The sequence below is a fragment of the Equus przewalskii genome, chromosome 20, assembly GCF_037783145.1.
Source record: "Equus przewalskii isolate Varuska chromosome 20, EquPr2, whole genome shotgun sequence".
Classification (NCBI taxonomy): Eukaryota; Metazoa; Chordata; class Mammalia; order Perissodactyla; family Equidae; genus Equus; species Equus przewalskii.
Window position 1 is genome coordinate 18284219 of NC_091850.1, and position 21074 is coordinate 18305292.

Here is a 21074-nt window from a genome sequence, read left to right on the forward strand (position 1 = left end):
GAGCATCGCAGAATAGAACTCTATTTCTTAAGTATAAAACGTGAACTTTTTGTTGGATAAGGTTCTCCTACTTATATCCACTATAGAATATATAAATGAAATATTTAGAATATGTATATAATGTATATCCTGTATATTGCTAAGTACTCTAGATTGGTGCTGTCCAATAGAAACATAATGTGAACCACACATATAATTTTAAATTTTCTAGTAGCCACATTTAAAAAATGGCTAAAAAGTTTTTAAAACAGGTAAAATTAATCATATGTTTTCCTAGTGCAATATATATCCAAAATATTCTAATTTCAATGTGATCAATATAAAAATTATTAGATATTTTATATGCTTTTTTATACTAAGTCATTGAAATCCAGTGTATATTTTACACTTACAGCACATATCAATTCGAACTAGAAACATTTCAAGTGCTAGACAGTCATGTGTAGTTACCATATTGGACAGTGCAGATCCTAGATGGTATTTTTTTTTCCCCTAAGGAAGATTAGCCCTGAGCTAACATCTGCTGCCAATCCTCCTCTTTTTGCTGAGGAAGACTGGCCCTGAGCTAACATCCATGTCCATCTTCCTCTACTTTTTTATATGTGGGATGCCTGACACAGCATGGCGTGCCAAGCAGTGCCATGTCCGCACTCGGGATCCGAACCAGTGAACCCTGGGCCGCCAAAGTGGAACATGTGCGCTTAACCACTGCACCACCAGGCTGGCCCCTAGATGGTTAATTTTTAAGGTCTACCAACAGCATAGTATCACAGAAAAAAACACGAGACTTGGAATCCAGAAACTTGCGCCCTATCAGTTAGGAACACATGATTGATCTTGGTCTTGTTTTATTAACTTCTCTAGGTCTTAATATCCTTAAAAAAGAAAGAGTTTAGAACGAATAACATACAGCTTGGAAACTACTCTAAGGTTATGAAATGATCATGTTGAGTACACTGCAATATACTTCAGGGTACTAACCCTTAATAAACTCAGGATAAATTCCAAATTAATTTGACATTAAAACATTTATTGGTTGTATTTTATTTTACAAAGACACCAAAATATAAGAAATTGCTCATCATTCTACTTGACAAGAGATTTTCACATATTGAGGTATATGGGCTATCTATTCAGGTTCAAAACTGATTCAGCTTGAACAAAAGAAGCCTGACTTAAGGCATATCAAATGTACATTGTACATGTGCTTTAACTATTAAAGAAAAGAATGAACTCTCTCAAGATAAGAATGCATACTTCCCCTCCTTTGCCCTATTGGTAAATATTAGTTCATTTCCAGACATCAGGTTCATGTTGACCTACTATTTTGCAACTAAATACCTCTTTGAAACTTTGAAAATGTACCCTGGGTGTATTTAATAAAGGTACACACTGTGCTGAAGACCATGCTTTTCTGGAAGGCGTTCTAAGGCCTTCCCGGTTATCATTCTCACTCTGGCTCAAGTAAAACTCACCTTATTTCTCTTGTCTATAGAATGGTTATTGGTTATTTTGCTAAAAATACTACAATTTTCTTTCTTCAGATTTCTAATTAGAGGGAATTAGCAGTTCTTCTAAAAGACAGAATAAGTAGCCAAATTAATTTAAAGTGATTTAAAGTAAAGTTTAAAACATGATCTGGAGAATAATTTATAACATCACTACGTGTACTGTTCAAATTCACCAATACTTTTACTGAGCACATTAAAAGATGAAGATGGGTGGGACTGGGTGTTTTCCCTGGTACGTACTTACAATCCAGTAGGCAGGATAAAATATTACACTTTGAGTAGGAGGACTATGCCTTATTTACTACTGATCCCCAGAGCCTAGCCACCAGCACTGGCATGTGAGAGAGTGCTCAACATACGTCTGATTGAATGCAATACAAAAAAAGTCAAATACAAAAACCACACTATAAGAGCTGTTAAGAAAAGAACAAATTATTGTGTAAGTGAAAAGGAAGAGACAGCACATCCAGTTGTGGGTGGGAGATGCAGGTGGGAAAGGGGAAAAGGGATCAGCAAGGAGATAACATTTAAAATGTATTTCGAAGACTAGGGTGGAGTTCATAAGCAGGGATAAGAATGAGAAAGGGAAAAGGATGAATAAGGTTGTGGATGAAGGAAAGTATATAGCCGGTTTGGGGACAAGGGCAGAAAGAGGGTTGGCATAGTAAGACAAAGATAGGCTAGTGCTTTACTAATTAAATTAGTGTTTAGATTGTGAAGAGCTTTGAATTACCAGTTCAGGAGTATATCTATTAAACATAAGCCCTTCAAGATGTTTGAATAAACAGTAGTTTGGATTTATAAAAATGTCAGAGAAGAAAGGGTCTCAGTATTGAGTCAGTATATATAATGGTTTAGACCAGGGGATCAGTAAATATTGTCTATAAATGGCCAAACAGAAAATATTTTTAGATTTTGGGGGCCATACAGTCTCCATTACAACTATTTAATTCTACTATTATAGCCGAGAAGCAGTCACAGACAATACATAAATGAATGAATATGATTGTTTAAATACAACTTGCTCACCCACTTATAGGTATGTGACCTTGTTAATGTTACTTAATGTCTCTAAAACCTCAGACTCCTTGAATTAGAAGAGGGGTAACTGTTCCTGCTTCATAGAGTTGTAGTGAGCATTAAATTAGAATGAACGAAAAGCACTTAGCAGAGTGACTAGCTCATGACTTAGTGCTTATGAACGTTAGCTTTTGTGATGATGATACTCATTACTTGAGTCTGAAATATAAACAGAAGGCATTAAAAATGTTTTCTAGAAAGCAACTGAATCTGAAAATCTTGTTTTTCATACTGATACTCTACAATACAGTCTTTTATGTCAAGGGAAATAATGCTTATAACTTTTTTGTTTTTTAACCATTTAAAAATAAGGGAAATGAGAAAACAGAGAAGAGGATGAAAAGTAGATTGTTCATTTTCAGAATAGTGCCTGAGTATACAAATTATCTTTTTTTGGTGGCAGTTTTACCCTAACCTCCTACTTCTAGACCCTACTGAAAGGCAAACATTTACTGCTCATAAATGGATAACCTTTCCCAGATTTCACTATCAACACAGAATCATCTCTATCAACAAAAACACATATTTCCCCTAGAGCATATAATGAATAAGCACTGGGCTAGACAGTAAAGACATAAAGATATATGTGAGCTAGTCCCTGGACTTAACATCCTTAAGTCTGTAGTTTTTGAGCATTACCCAATCCAACTTTCCATTTCAAAGATGAAGAAACATGCTTATCAAAGCCTACGTATAGTGAAACATGACTTGCTCAAGCTCTCCTGTGAGGCAGACAATTATGGAATGAGAATCCTAGTTACTATCCTCTTACTCCAAAAGTCTTTATATATCAGTGCTTCTGAACCACTTCTTTTTAATGCCTTAACTTACCAGAACATTGTTTCACCCAACTTTCAATAGCACTAACTCACAACAGAATGTTAGGTGTGGTAGGGAGAGAGGATTCATTTATATGTCTCCCACCACTATCCACCTACTAAGAGGCAAATCAGAATGGAGGGGATGCTGGGTAATTTGGGAAAGATTCTCCACCCCATGATTCTGTATCACTTCAACAGTGTTTGTTTAGGCTTGCTGCCACAACAGCTAGAGAAACAGGACTTGACTTATCTATTTAAGATATAAAAAGCTAAATGTTAAATAAATGAGGCAGATCACAATTAATACAGTGAATCCCAGAGTGGAATAATCATTGAGGACTTTCCCAGGAGATGACAGTGGCTTCAAATTCTTGAGTAGAGGAATACATTTTACAAAGTCAGTAATTTCACCAGATATCGAGTGTCCATTATGTAGGTTTTGTGCTGGGGACAAAGCAATGACTAAGAAAGATATAATTCCTGCTACCACTGTTAGCCTAGAGTTTTATAAGTACTATCCACTAAGCTTTTTCAAGTTTTACTGTCTATTGACTTTGATAACATTCCTCAGTTTTCTTTCCTGGGGAGGCAGAAATCAGATGGGAAAAGCACCTGATTTCAACAGCAGCAGTGGCTAGTTCACACCTGTAATTCACATGGCAACTGTAGTCAAGCAGTCCTTGTGACCACTTAGAGAGACACTAACCAGAGATTTAACAGTTTAATTAGATTTCCTGTTATTAAACTCATGTTACAGACCTCAAATGAATAATTTTCAAGGTGTCAGACATGAAATATGGTAGGCTGCAAAGATGGAAAACATTAATAGAACTGTTTTTGATAAGCTATATTACAGTTTAATTAAAAAGAAAGCAATGCTAATTTTAAGTCAAAATAATATTTTAAAGAATAGGACCACTTTAAGAATACTTAGGTAACTAAGAAATTTGGAAATTACCAAGCAAGTGTTAATAAGGAATTTTACTTACAAAATCTTAAGTTTTTAAAAGTCTATTCCTAATAAAATAATTGGATAAACTTATATACTATTTTATACTTGACTATGTTCCAAGCACTTTACTTTTATTAACCCATTGAATCCTCACAACAATTCCCATTGTACATAAGGGAAAATGGAAGTACAAAGTCACACAAATAGTAAGAAACGCAATATAAATTCAAACCCAGGCACTTTGGCTTCAGACTCTTAATCATAAACTATTTATAACACTAACTTGGGGTGAAAAGCAAATATTCTAGATAATAATAATAACCTTTATGGTGCTTTCACATTTATATGTCAAATATGTTACATAACACTCACAATCTTTTATATTTATATATTGACTCAGTAACAATACACTTAGACATTATCTCATTCAAATAGATAACTAAAATTAGATTCAAATTCAATATGACCAACTAGAACAACAGAATGCATTAGGTAAAAATGCATAGTAGTGCATGTAAACCAAAGAGAGGCAAACAGCAGAAATACCAGATGGAGGGAGGCAAGGGTCAGAACCAATAGGTACCAAGTGTCTACTATGTACCAGGTACTGGACTAGGTACACCATGAGATAAATACTGTTATTTCAACAATGAAAAACCATTAAGTCCATTATGAAATTAATCCAAAATCACATAGCTTCAAAGTGGCACAAAAAGGATTAGAATTCAGACTGGTCTGACTCCAAAGTCTCTTTTCACTACTGTGTTCCATGGCTTAACAGCAAAAAATGAGAAGAGACATTTTGCATTTCTGTTGGTAGCAAGATCAACATAAACCAATAGTGTTAGGTGGCTACTTCAAAAGCTAATATGCTCTTAGGCTGCATTAATATAATTGTAGAGTTGAGAATATGCTTGGTACTAGACCCACTATATCTAGATAAGTGGCAAATATAGACATTTAGGCTTACATGATATTTTAGAGGGAATATGATAATGATAACTATTTTCAAATAACTGAAGCGCTATTAGGTAGAATAAGAGACATGAGATTTTGGCTCAAGTAAAAAAAACAGAGGTGTCACAACTGGAGCAGGCTGCCTTATGAGATGTTCAATTAGAGTTTAAAAACAAATGTTAGGGATTTTGCAGAGGGATTCACAAACAAGGTAGGAGTTAGACAAGTAGTTTTATCCCCTGCCTCTACTTCAAATTAGAGCAGTTCAGCTTTTGCATGTTACATGGGCATTCCACGTTAGATTTTTTTTTTTGGAGAGGGAGTTCTGATACTGTAAAAAATCTGAGAACTACTGGATTAGATACATTGAAAGATTTCTTTCAACTCAAATTCTATATCCTTGACTGGTTGTAATTAACATTAAGAACTTAAAATCATATCTCGATTTTATTTGTCAAAGCAAAACAAAAACAGACCAAACATACCATTTTTTTCTGCAAAGGCAACTGCGTCTTCTTTAGTACTAAAGGTCAAAACCATGTTGGACAAGGGATCAGCCCTGTAAGAAACAATTTTTTTCCAGGATTTAACATTAAGCTTTGGCTGAAAAAAAACCCCAATATTTAAAATAAAGTATAGAAAACAAACAGTTGTTATAATATCAAATAAGCACACTACTGATGAAATATTGTGAATAATCTCTTTAAAACTGGTAACTGTTTGAAGATCTCTTTCTGTGTTAAATTTGGGAGATTTTCTAACAGGTGTTATCAAATTAAAAACTTTATAATTGCAAAGACATTCAGTAATTTTTAGTCTTTAATAAAATTATTTATTCAACTCGTAACAAAAGAGAGAGGGGCCAGCCCCTTGGCTGAGTGGTTAAGTTCGCATGCTCCACTTCAGCAGCTTGGGGTTTGCCAGTTCAGATCCTGGGCGCAGACCTAGCACTGCTCATCAAGCCATGCTGAGGCGGCGTCCCACGCAGCAGAACTAGAAGGACCTACAACTAGGATATACAACTATGTACTGGGGGGCTTTGGGGAGGAGAAGAAGAAGAAGAAAAAAAAGATTGGTAACAGATGTTAGCTCAGGGCCAATCTTAAAATGAAAAAAAAAAGGGGAGAAAAATAGAGTTGAATAAAAAAATCCAAGGGGATTCTCTAACTGACCTTATACATTCAATATAAAGAAAATTACTGATGAGTGCAACTGTCAGTACTATCATTACCCACCCCCCAAAATAGATGGCAAAAACATCCACTTTTCTTAATGAACCTTCAATCATTATGGACAATACTCTTCTAAGCATATGGCCATTTAACAAAATAAAGCTCCAAGATGTGACATCTAATTGAGTTCTTCAATTAGCATAATGGTAGTATTTACAAATCTATATAGACTCTTTACAAAATACCATTTAACTTCAGAAATGTCACCTTTATTTTTTTTGCAGTTTTGCTTTTTTTTTTTTTTTTTTAAGACTGGCCCTCAGCTAATATCTGTTGCCAATCTTCGTTTTTTTTTTTTTCCTCCCCAAAGCTCCCCAGTACATAGTTGTATATTCTAGTTGTAGGTCCTTCCAGTTCTGCTATGTGGGATGCCACCTCAGCATGGCTTGATGAGTGGTGCTAGCTCCACACTCAGGATCTGAACTGGCAAAACCCTGGGCCACCAAAGTACAGTGTGTGAACTCAATCATTTGGCCATTAATCATTATTAATATGTTTATGAAAAGGTAGAGCACTGTTTGCTACACATGTTTACTATGAATCTCTCAAAAGCAAATACAGCCAGCCCTCTGTATCCCCGGGGTCTGAATCCATGGAATCTGCATCCATGGATTCAACCAACTACACATGGAAAGGCCTACGATACCTGCATCATACTGAACATGTACAGACATATTTTTCTTGTCATTATTTCCTAAACAATACAGTATAACAACTATTTACATAGCATTTAAATTGCATTAAGCATTATAAGTAATCTAGAGATGCTTTAAAGCATATGGGAGGATGTGCCTAGGTTATATGCAAATACTACGCCATTTTATATAAGGGACTTGAGCATCTGCAGATTTTGGTATCCATGGAAGTCCTGGAACTAATCCCCTGCAGGTACCGAGGGACAGCCGTACAGCATTCTGTGAAACACTGTTTAGAAAGTGGAAGTAAAAAATATAGAAAAGAGGGTTCAGGAAGTAATTTGGATAGTGGAAAGATATGAGATATACACAGAAGAGAACACATGGGAAGTAGCTCTCACTGAAGATCCACAAGTTGTTGCTGCTTAAGTTCTGGTCATACACTGTGGTTACTATTCTGGGACTCCTATGAGATCCCTATAATGATCTTACCATGGTATGGTATTCTTACCGTAAACCCCACCTTGTAAGCAAAAGCGCTTCACATTGGCTGGCTGTATTAGTACTATAACAAATGGTAATTTTATATTGGTTCCTCCTTTTCAAAGCACATATGATTTCTCAGTTGATAGTTATATAAACTATAATGAGAACAGAAGTGTCAACATAAATATGATCCAATAATTTGATGAGTGTTGACATATATATAAGCTTAGTTGGGAATAAGAAATAATATAGAAAAAACTGTAGGAAAAACTTAGGAGCCAGGAGTTCTACTTCCCGCAAATGTGGAACAGCCTTTAGTATTATCCACACTTTATTTATGAAGAAATACATACATAGGTTAAATAGTAACCACTTGCATCAATAAGCCACCATTCACTCAGTTTCTACCCTTCTCATTTCCCTCATCTCCTATATTTTGCCGTTCTTTTTCTAGGTATGTTGCCACCACCAGCTTACACCATTTTTCACTCTTCACCAAACTACTATAATACTTTCCTAACCAATCTTTCTTGACTCCAATCCACCCTCTGCCATGTTGCCAGAATAATCTTCCTAAAGTTCATCTCCCAAACTCACTGCCCAATTCAAAAACTTTAGTTTCCACTGTCTACCAAATTAATTTCAATCTTCCACTCTGGCATTTAAGCACTTCTACAATATGATCAGAACCCACTTTCCAGCCTTCTTTTTAATTACTCCTCATGGAAGTAAACAAGTCAAACCACATTGCTAACTGTTCCTCTAAAGGTAGCCTGTATGTTCCCACCAGCTCAATCTGTTCCTTCCACTTGCAGTATAGCGGAAGACCACTATCTCAGCATATGGAAGTCTATCCCAATTATCTCTCATGGTTCACACTGAATATCAATCTTTTCCATATCCTACCCTCTTCCAATTGTATATAATCTCTCCTTTCAATCTTTACCAAATATAATTTGTGCTTATATTTTTAGATTTTATTAGCTCAATTTCTAATTACTGAGGTTCCAATTTGGGTAATGGCGGATATAACTGCCTTTAAAATCAATTTACCTGCCAAACAATTACATAGTAAGTATGAACTCTGGACAAAACAGGAAAAAAACTGTTTGAAGGGACTAGAGAACGACCAAAAACAGGAAAGAAAGTGGACCTCCCCAACCTTTGAAAGAAGAGAATCAAACTAGATTAGATCCAAGTTTACAGTTGTTCCCCTAAAGGTACTCTCTAGTCCAGACAGCTAGGGACATCAGGAACTCAAGCAGAAAGCCATAGTCTTGTCAGCACAAGGGAGTGTGGAGATGGACTGCCAGAGCAGCTGGAAATTTAGCGGGGAAAACAGTAAAAAGGAGGAATCTACTGAGCAGGGAACTGCTGAACTGCACGTGAATGCGCCAGGCTCTAAAACAACAGCTGAGAAGACTGAAAGAAATGAGCAGAGATTTCAGCAGCAGTCGGCTTGGTACAGAGGAGACTGCATTTGGAGTTCCACGGAGTCAGAAGGACTTGGTCAACACCCTGAACTTTCCATCGAAACTTCAGAAAGGCCATGCCTTTTTTACTTTTTAACACTATGTTCTAGGACTAAGATGAGGAGTAAAACTGAAACAGACCCACCGTAACAATTGTGGGGGACTGGAATTGGCCACCCCAAGATATGTCTCTTTGGCATGAGGATTATTTGGAGCTGGTTACTTTTAATAAACTGCAGACAGGAAAGCAACTCTAAAAAGTAGAATTTACTTACCCTTTGTTAAGAGACATTTACATTGTTAAGGAAATCTCCATCTGTCAAGGTGTCTTCCTCTCTGTACCAGGAAGAAGGGGGGGATGACCTTATCTCTAGAAACTCTTGATAAATCAATGTGGAAGGCAAGGACTTAAATCAGCATAATCTGGTAACCTCCTATAATTGACTCCCCCTACCCCCAACATCCTCCTTTATCTTTAGCTGAGGATGATATTTAAGGTGGTGGCTTCAGCCATTTTGGCAAGCTGCTCAGCTTGCCTCGGCCTCTCCCATGTATACACATGTTATAAAGCTTTGTTTAATTTTCTCCTGTTATTCTGTCTCATGTGAATTTAATTCGTTCTCCGGCCAGAAGAACCCACAGTGGGTAGAGGAAATGTCTTCTTCCCCTACACAATGCATAAAATATATCCTCCACAAGTTCAAGGTGATCTATCAGTAGTTTAACTGTGTGCTAGAACAAAACTCATCACAGTGCCATTATCATCAACTAGATAAGCATAAGGGATAGAGAATTAATAGATTATTGATACTTCTTAAGATAAGTTGGTTTGATTATTAACTAATAACTAATATTTCAGGGGTTAGTTAGCATATTAATAAGCAGTCATATGTTCACCAAAAGATATGTACAAGAATCTTCGTTTTAGTATTATGCATAAGAACCACAACTGAAAACTACCCAAAAGCCATCAATAAATAGTGCAATGGATAAATCTTGTATATAGATGAACACATAAAATCTCACGTGACTTAAAAAAGAGTAATCATAACATTTCAACCATTGGGTATGGACAAAGTTGTTCCTTATAAATTCCTTTAGTTTCTAGAAGCATGCAACTTACAATGCCACTCCATACATTACATGAAACATAAAATTTAAAGATACCAAAACACCTAAAAATCTGTGCCTATATATCATTTTGTCAAATAAAATATAATTCTATTTAAACTGCAAAATGGCAGATGTCTTTAACAAAAATTCTCCCAGGTACATCAACAAGAAAAGATGTTATATATCATACTTTTCTAAAATGAGACAAAATTTAAACTGATAACTACCTCCAACTGGAGACTGGACACATATAATGTTCTAGGAGTCTCAATAAGAATGACAATTTTCTAGCTTATCTGGCTGTTTTCTCTAGAAGCAGCTTCTTTTACTCGACTACAGGCAGTCTTGCTATTTTAACATTTGGGCCTTATTCCACCATAGAGATTTACGTCATTGACTTCATTGGTGCCACAGAATTTATGACTACTTTATTCCAAAGCACTGTAAATTTATTAATCGCAAGATCTCAGGGACTTACTAGTTTCCCCAAAATAGCTAAATTCTAAACTCACGTAGTCTCCTCTCCTTAAAAACAAAAAAATACTTTATAAAGAAGTTTTATTTTAGGGGGCCGGCCCCGTGGCGGAGTGGTTAAATTCACGTGCTCCACTTTGGCAGCCCAGGGTTTTACCGGTTTGGATCCTGGGCAGGAACATGGCACCGTGCATCAAGCCATGTTGAGGCAGCGTCCCACACAGCATAACCAGAGGGACCTACAACTAGAATATACAACTATGTACTGGGGGGCTTTGGGGAGAAGAAGAAAAAGAAGAAGGAGAAAAAAAAAAAGATTGGCAACATATGTTAGGTCAGGTGTCAATCTTTAAAAAGAAAGTTTTATTTTAATTTAAAAATAAGAAAGTGTCACTAAATTATTCACACTGTGTACCTTTTAAACTAAGATACATAGCTTGGGGACCGTGCTAAGAGTACTCACAATGTCAGCCATTTTATCCAATAAACAGTACTCTGAAAAGGACTGCTTCTATGGTTTGTTGTGCTGGGCTACACTTATATGAATATTAAAATATATATATGATACATGTAAATAAATGTAATATATCTATGTCATTGAACATAGTGACACCTATACAAATGGTCTCAAAAAGTATTATAAAGCATAGTATACATGAAAGAGTTTAAAAATCAGTATATTTAAAAGGAAAATCTACATAGAAAAAGAGAGTTGAAAACAATATTCAAATTAAACTAAAGTACTCACGTTGATGCCCAACCCATCAAAGGATTTTCCCATCGCTCCCTGGTATCAAACTCCATCTTCCATTTCTTCGTGTTGTTTACTCCAGCCTGCATGTTATTGCGAGCAGGAACAAAGATCCTGACTTTTCTAGTTTTGATATGCTCTTCTGGAACACCAGTTAAAGTAGTGATATCCTATAGAAAAACAAGCAAACAGTTTCTAACAGCCCATATACCCCCTAATGTACTTTTTTGCTTTCTATATTCATGCAACTCTATTCAGATTTATTTATAAACTGGGTTTTATTTATAAATTGGGCTTTTTAGCTTTCTGGCTTAGTTCACTACTCTGCTATTTTACCACATAAATTGCTATTTTGATATGTGGAAGAGGTATACTGGGGAGAGGGTTAGGGTACAGTGGGAAAGGATTCATAAAAAAAAAATTTAGGTCCCTCTTGTCCAACAAAGCATTGGTAATTTCTGAAGAATTTGCTGGTAGAAGACCCTCTGGTCAATAGATTCTTATTTCATGAGTAGGGGTTACTAGTCAGCAGAGAAAGAATGCAAAGGGATATTAAAAGTTAGGGAAGGGGCTGGCCCAGTGGTGTAGTGGTTAGGTTCACGTGCTCTGCTTCAGTGGTCCAGGGTTCGCCAGTTTGGATCCCGGGCCTGGACCTACACAGTGCTCATCAAGCCATGCTGTGGCAGCATCCCACATACAAAATAGAGGAGGACTGGCACAGATGTTAACTCAGCAACAATCTTCCTCAAGCTAAAAGAGGAAGATTGGCAACAGATGTTCGCTCAGGGCCAGTCTTCCTCACCAAAAAACAAAAAGGGGGGAGGGATAAAAAAAGTGACAAAATTTTACATAGGAAAAAATCTATTATCAGTGGCTTCTGTGTCAAACAGCTTACAACAAGGCATTCCCTTCAGAGGAAAGCCTGAATGTTTTTGTGAACAATTAAAATCAATTAACAACTTTAATCCCAGTTCTGATTTATCTCCCTTTGGTGAAACCTACTGAAGAGAAAATGATACATCAAATCTATCTGGCAAAGGTAAGCCAAAAAGTTGCAAGACTTTGGGGCTGGCCCCGTGGCCGAGTGGTTAAGTTCGCGCACTCCACTGCAGGCGGCCCAGTGTTTTGTTGGTTCGAATCCTGGGCGCGGACATGGCACTGCTCATCGGACCACGCTGAGGCGGCGTCCCACATGCCACGACTAGAAGGACCCACAACAAAGAATATACAACTATGTACTGGGAGGCTTTGGGGAGAAAAAGGAAAAACATAAAAAATCTTTAAAAAAAAAAAAGTTGCAAGATTTTTGCAGAAATGTGAGATGAAAACAATGGTAAATTTCCTTTCTTTATCTATAATTCTATCTAGTAACAAATGCTCAACTGATGAACGCATACCATTTTGATGCCTCAGATTAGATACATTTATCAAATTATAGTGGCAGCCAGGACACAAAATAATAAAGTAATTCAGAGTTTGTCTCCACTCAGTAATGGTAAAATACTTTATTCTGTCAAAATAAGATTATATTAAGGTCAACTATATCATTCTTATAAAGAAGTATTTTAAAATCATGGTTCACTTACTAAAGTATATTTTAAATAACTGGTTACAAACAAGAGTAACATGAAAATGATTATATCAAACTTGTAAAACTAGAAAACTAAAAAATTTAACCCATTTTGTGAATTTTCATTTTATTGTTAATAGCTCTCCTAATGAAGGCTAATGTTTATTTGTACTTCCACTCTAATCAATGCTATGGACCAAAGAATTAGTATAAATACTTAGCATTTTCCCAGTACATACTGCAGCATAAGTGTGTTTCTGACTTGATTAGTCTTTCTACCCAAAGATTAAAAAAACAATTCTTGAAAGTTATTTTAGCTGGCAACCAATCCTCTGCTTAACACAATACCTTTGCACTTGCACCAATACCTAGGTGTAGTTACTTTGTCACAGCTTGTCCGTTTGGAGAAACTATCAAAATGATCCATATAAATATTTACACAAACATGCAATTCTAATATGTGCCTACCTTTTTTAAAAGTTTCTTTGCATGTAGGATAAAAACAAAATGAGTGCAATTGGTACATGATTTTTAAAGGTATGAATATAACTTTTAATTGGTAATTTGTAATTGTCAAGTTCAACTTCAAAAAAAAATCATTTCAGGTATTATTACATTTAATGACTTTCTAAAGCATATTACTCTATTCAAGAAAGAACCTGAAAGAGACTCAGCTCCTGAGAAATCCTCAATGCTTATTTCCCCCTTTGAATCCACTACAGCATTTGTAATCTGTCATATTAACTTATTTAATATTAGATATTTTTGTGTTAATATATGCTATTTCTTCAGCTATTGCTGAAGCAGGGTATAAATAAACAATTTTTATGTGTTACAAAATTATGGGATAAGGCATCATTTCCAAACTCCACAGCAACCCCTCCATTCTGAGCTAAGTTCATAAAAACTGGAGCTATAAATTGGCTACTCCCAAAATTAAGACTTATAAGAAAGGAAACATATTACACTCTTAACACTAGTTACCTCAGGAAGACAAGATCATAGGAAAGAGACTTTTTCGTTATAAAATTCTATAATGTGATGCATATATGCCAAAGTAATTTAAAAACCAATAAAGTTTTTTAAAAATGGAAACTGTATTTCTTGATTTGTATTATCTTATTAAAGTACAAAGGGATAGAATGATTTTTTAGGATCGAAAGCCTCTTTAAAATAAGTGGCTACAAAATGTTGTGAACTCTTTATATTTTGAACTCCTAACAACCAGTGCTTCCATGCATTCTCAAATTATGGCAATTATTTATTGATATCTTCCCCCAATTTAAAGCTGGCACTCAAACAAATGAGTTTCTGAATTTTGAAACCCAAGTTCTTCTGACATAGAAGCCCTGTTTTTGCCTGCAGAAGACATGTAGGGTACTGCAGCCCAGTTGAGCTGCTGCCAAAGACAGAATAAAAAGGCTTGGCATCTCTCAACATACTTGACACCTAAAGGGCACAGAATCTCTAAAACTCCTAGTCCCTGTAGCCACACTCTTAGTCTAGACAAACTGATTTCTCACACTTTTAAAATGCATTACGACACTCTATTGTTATCATTTCATCCACACAGCTTCAGCAACTGACAGACGAACCTGTCCTTTAAGCGACATTTCAATGGGCTAAAGCTCCCACTCCAAGATTCCATTAAAACAATGTAATACTTGAAAAGAACTACGAGGCACTATGTTGAACTCTTTACTGTGTCTTCAACGCTTTGCTTTCTGTCAAAGTTCTCACTGATGTACCTGTGACTCAACTTTTGCAAAAAATGAATAAAACATGTGCAAACTACTGAAACTATATTGAACTAATGATATTCTCTCTAGATTGCTACTTCTGTATTGCAATATGAATCATCTGTAATTTTTCAAAAAAAACCTACCTATAAAAGAAAGAAATGCTTTGAAGATGTCAATATTGCCTTTTACAGATTTGTCATTTTATTACTAAAATAGACAATTTATAAATAATTCATAAATTTTCTGTGACTACAAACAAGTTAAATCACATAAGGTAGGAGAAGCCTTCAAGTTGGCACCTGAAGAACCTCAAGACTCACCAGTTAATAATTATCTATAAATTCTAACAAAGCAAGATAGCCTGTAGAAAATATAGACAGATTTACTGAATTTTAAAACTCTTAATTTTTAAGCAGTTGGGTCAAGCATGAAACCTACATTTCTATTAAAGAATGTCACTATCTTAATAGAATAAAGTTTCAGAAACACAATCTTACGTACAATATGCTATTTTATGAAATAGTAAGTAATTAATCACGATTCTTAGATTAAAAGGCACTCAAATAAACTTTGCTACTGAAAAGATGCATAATTCCAAAGTTCCACTCTTTCAGCACCATTTCTTCCACAATTTTAAATTCTGGAAGAGCTGATAGCTGATCTTCCATTTCACACGTCTAGTTAAATAGAATGGAGGAATTTAAAAATCATTAAGAAAGTATACGCCAGTATATGTAAAAAAACTTTATTCTTTCAAATACCAATTTCCATTACAAAATATTAGTTTTCCATATAAAAACTGTATGATTCGGTTATCAACTGTCCCCATTTATCTTATGTGAATTCAACTTTTTTTTTTAACAAAGGAAGCAGGGAACAAGCAATGGGAAGTTGGTGTCAAAATGCAGAAAAACCTCCCAGCAAGCTTCTTGCAACCACCCAGGATTTAGAGTCTTGCTGGCTGCTCTCTTTTCAATACCAGAATTTCACACATTTCAATGACTATTATGACTTCAAAGAATCAAATTTTCATCATTGTCCGTCATCTGCCGGTTGATTTGTATAAAGGAGTTCTTCTGCATGCACTCCAAACAAAAGCCTCCTTACTTTTGTGGCTATATATCAAGTTTAAAAGTTTTGTTTGTGACAGTTGTGTCTTTGGTAAATTAGGGTAACACTGAAGGAGTGCAGCTGCTCTGCAGGAACCTCCTTTTTGGCACCATTTCACTTAAATAAAAACTGAATAATTAGCTTCTGCCTTTATTAAACCACAAAAATGCCACTGGTCTTAGTAATTACTTCCGGTTGCCCCACCCACTTAACCTTAATAGTTTACACTAGTCATAAAGAGAAATAAATGAAAATGGTTTTTGCCACTCTGGATGAGTTTTTGATGGATCTCTTAATACACCTAGAAGAGCCAAAATTTTTATCAGGCTTTTGGGTGATAAGTTCACTAAACTGCATGTTATTATGAATCAATGTTGAAAAGTTTTAATAGAGCACATATTGGAAAATTAAGTAAAAATACTGCTTATAGAAATTTGTTTTATTGCAGGCTAGTAGTTACCAATTATGTGTTTAAATTTATTTTAGGGCTAAAACTGATCTAAGTTTGATGACTGTGTTTATATTCTACTTCAACCATGAAAGACGTTAAAAGGAAAACAATCTTAGATTTGTAATAAAAACTTCCTTTCAAGTACCCTACAGATACTTAACACAAGAAACTCATTAAATGGTCTCATAAATAATGAAGGACATTTCACAAAATAAGTTTTACAGTTTGGGAAATATAGAGTAGGCAGATATCATAACCATATATATTTACTTACCACGGAAGAACTTTAAACATTTCTAAAAAGTTAGTAGCCATACTCATTCAGATACAATCAAAACTGTAAAAGTAAGAGGTGTGCCAAAAAAAACCCAATTTTTGTTTGTTTAAGCAACACAGTGATGGGGAAGTCCATCAGGTAATGAAACAAATATTGGAATGTGACATCCATTATATTTTGAAAAGTGAGCAAAGCTGTCAGGGAACCAAAAGTTAAGTTTTAAATGGAATGTTGTGAAGATAGATTATGTAAATGATGCTGCCAATCATGTAACGGGTGAAAAACTAAGAAGTAGACACATGTGTCTCAATCTCAAACTATTTTCATTACTGCTAGGTCCTTCTGAGCAGGATAGGGTAGAGCAAAGGCTACAAGCAAAGGGCTGAGTCAAAACTGGGTTAGAATCCCAGCTCACAACTTTGGCCAAATTAATAGACTTCTCCTAATTCGTCATCCATAAAATCAATTAAATGAGATAAAATGGGGACTAAATCATGTATGTAAAGTGCTTACTTTAGGCAATAGAAAGAATATTGTCTCATTTATTCAACATATTTTTCAGCTCCTATATATTAGACACTGGATACAATACTCAACAGTATAGACATGATCTCTATTCGTGAAAATTACTACTGAATATTTTAGAAAGGACAGAGTGAAGAAGTAATGGGATGTTAGTGTCAAGATCCAGAAAATCTCCCACTTTCCTTGAAAGATATGAGTTAGGGGGCCGGCCCAGTGGCGCAGCAGTTAAGTGCGCACGTTCCGCTTCGGCAGCCCGGGGTTCGCGGGTTCAGATCCTGGGTGTGGACATGGCACAGCTTGGCAAGCCATGCTGTGGTAGGCGTCCCACAAATAAAGTAGAGGAAGATGGGCACGGACGTTAGCTCAGGGCCAGTCTTCCTCAGCAAAAAGAGGAGGATTGGCAGCAGTTAGCTCAGGACTAATCTTCCTCAAAAAAAAAAAAAAAGAAAGAAAGAAAAATAGGAGTTCGTAATTAAAATACAACAAACGGTTTTGTAATTAGAGTCAATAAGTTGCTTCAAGTCTGGAGGAGAGAAAAACCTAGCTTTTCTTTTTTAAGAAGGGCTTGAATGTTCCATTTCTTGTATACACCAAAAACACTTGAATACAACATATGTAAAATAAATTTGTTTTATTAAGTATGAAACCACATGCTGAAAAGCCTATGACATTCATTAAAATGAAGAAATAAGGTATAATTTACTTTGTTCGCTTCAATTCAAATTGAAAGATCCTACTACGCCAAGTTATCTATGCCAGGGGCAACAGAGGATCTAAGGATAAGACATCATTCCTGAACTTAAGAAGTATAATGTGTATACCCAAAGGAGGGAGGCAGGGGGATAACTAAATAATCATACTATGAAATACAATATTGGTTAAAAGCAAAGAATTAGGATTCAGATAAACCTGAAGGAACCCAAGCTCCATCATTTGCTACCTGCGCAGTACTGACAAGTTGCTTAAATACTCTCTATGTCAGTTTCCTCCTCTAAAAAATATACAACAAAATCTACCTCACAGCACTGTTTGGAAGGATTCAATTAGGATGTAAAGGAAAATATTATTAATGCCATGGGGGTCAAATAAAAGATAGATTGCATTTGATTTTAAGGGTGAAACGATATCAGAAAATACCTAACCAAAGAGAGAAACAGAAGATAATTTTTTCAAGGTACTTATGATTTTAAAAAGACTGTGTTAAAACATTATAACAATATTAAAGAGAAATTTAAAAAAATATATCCATATGCTTAATACCATAGCAACTGTTTTCTTAACTGTATTACCTACCAACAATCCATATACATATCTACTTTACACAGTTATAATAATGTTATTTTGCATTGATTATTTTCAAGTATCACTATTACTAACTTTTTTCCATTACCCAGTCTTCATTTTTCTTGTTTGAATTGTCTCATTAATAATCTATTAGGTTGATATGCCACCATTTCTTAGCCAATTTCTTATTATTGAAAAATTAAACTGTTTTGTTGTCATTGCTTTTTAAGTATAGATTACTGCAATGAAAATCTCACTAATCTAATTCCCTTACGGTTAGTCACTGAGGAGAGAATTAACTGAGTCAAAGGTTGTAAGAATTACCATGGTCCCTGACATGTTATCAAATTACTTCCCAAAAAGGTAGTAAAATTTTATATTGCCACCAACAAAGTAGGCCAATTTCCCTTTATCCTCTCAAGACACAGAGAAATAGGTATATATTAATTGGCTTGAATTTATTTAGTGTGTGTTCTTCCAAGCAAAACTATGAAAGAGACGATGAGGTTGATTTTTGACTTGTGAAAACATAAAAAAATAACAAAATTTCCTCAAAATTAATCCAAATGATGTAGGGGCTGGCCTGGCGGCACAGCAGTTAAGTTCACATGTTCTGCTTTGGTGGCCTGGAGTTCGCCAGTTTGGATTCTGGGTGCAGACCTACACACTGCTTGTCAAGCCATGCTGTGGCAGGCATCCCACATAAAATAGAGAAAGATGGGCACAGATGTTAGCTCAGGGCCAGTCTTCCTCAGCAAAAAGAGAAGGATTGGCAGCAGATGTTTAGCTCAGGGCTAATCTTCCTCAAAAAAAAAAAATTAATCCAAACGATGTAATGTTACTTTATAAGAGCTGCTACCAGAAGAAAGAGGCACAAAAAGGTAACACTCACCTAAACTCTAATTAACTGCTCAAATTATAAGTCTCGGACATCACAGAGTTGTACAATCTCTTTGTAATGGTGCTGGGATGGCAAATATTTTCAGATTTTTACTGCATATATAGTTATATTCTGTAGCACATGATTTGACATATGGCATAACCGAATCAAGTCTACTAAGCAGCTGTTTAGGGCAGAATGCTACAATTTTTAAAAATGATATAGCAATAAACTGTTTTCCCTAAAATCAGGAAAATCCATTGGAAGACTCCCCTCAATTTTACAAGGAAACACTTGAAACAATCTTCATTTTCTACTAACTTTGAAACAAATGAAAGTTACTAAAAAAAACAAACCATGCTTAACAAATAAATGAATGATCAAGACAGCCTCAATGAAAACCAGCAGGCTCCACTGAAGCATTTTGGAAGTATTAAGCTAATAAATTTTTTTAACTCATAAGAAGAAGGGTACAACATATTAATAATGATCAACTTTTTAACAGCCAGAAAGACATTTTTCTTTTTGGCTTTTTAATCTAATGATCCAGAATTTTTTGAATTTCTAAATCACTAAGTCACGTAGCTATATTAGGGTCACACAGAAGCTTTTTCAGAAACTAATATAAAAGAGAAAAAAGTTTGGCCACAAAGCATTGGAATATATACAGCAAATTACATTTCAAAAAGATCCAATCTGTTATTTCTTAATCAAACAGCCCTCCTCATAACCCTTGTGACAAATCAAAAGGCTGACACACATACAACGTACATTAAGAGTTGTGAGAGTAAAAGCCACAGCAGCAGAGAACTAAATATGAAATAACTGTTGAATAAACACCACGGGAAAGGAACGGAAGGTAAACAAACTTCCTAAAGTCAAGTGATGGTTTAAGCAATAAATGAAACTAAGCCTGGAAAGGAAGCTGGAAATAACAGAAAATAATGGATCCAAAGGTGAATGCTTCTGGCTTAATAAAGCAATATTCAAGAGGCAATGTGTGAAAGTCCAACTGGATTACAAGGAAGTACACCTAAGTTTAAGACAAGCCCTTGTTAACTTAGCATAAGAATAAAAGTAAAACTATGTAATAAAAGTCTCTTTTCTGACTTAGGAACTGATAGTTTGTCAGTTACCTGAAAATATCAGTGAAAATGGGATCGCCAAGTAAGTAAATGCATGCACGTGTGCATGTGTGCACACATACACACCCACACCTTAAACACTATATTATAACTCAAAAAGCATACATGTACATTCTTTTAATAATCTTCTGACATATGGCCAGTACCTTTGCTTTGAGTATACGTCCAGTGATAAGAATTCCAAGTGTTGTTTCTTCCATAAACTAACAAGAAAATACATCAACTACAATTTATAGTTGTGGTTTTTTAAAATGCGAAATGAGAATATAAAGAGATCTGCGAAACAATGTGAGTCCAAAATCTGTCTAGAATTTTATGATTCCTTTCACATTACAACCTTTTATAATCGCTTCACCTCTACCTAATCTGACAAAAATTGTTTGTTAGAAATTCACCAATATTGTCTTTTCAAAGTATTCAACAGAACTGTCATAGAAAGAACTCTTTGTCCCTGACATAGCATTCAGATTGCAGTATTCAATTAAGTTATATAATTACAATGTCAAATAAAACTGGCATAGAAAGGTGTGGAAACAAGCACAACTGAGTCTTTTTCTTTTCTTAAGGTTGGTTGAAGAGTACTATTCTTCTTCCTTCTTCTCCCCA

At 35.3% G+C, this 21074-nt stretch overlaps 1 protein-coding gene across 2 annotated transcripts in view; it reads right to left on the reverse strand.

The window, feature by feature from the left end:
* NDUFS4 (NADH:ubiquinone oxidoreductase subunit S4) overlaps positions 1-21074 on the reverse strand; it is a 99929-nt gene that overhangs the window by 13015 nt on the left and 65840 nt on the right. For both annotated transcript variants that reach the window (XR_011530602.1, XM_008530947.2), the window contains exons 3-4: positions 11482-11654; positions 5807-5880 (exon numbers count right to left, since the gene is read on the reverse strand). Coding sequence is in view for 1 of the 2 variants with exons in the window: in XM_008530947.2 (XP_008529169.1) it covers positions 5807-5880; positions 11482-11654 (247 nt within the window). In the remaining variant the exon portion in view is untranslated. The remainder of the gene's footprint in view (positions 1-5806; positions 5881-11481; positions 11655-21074) is intronic.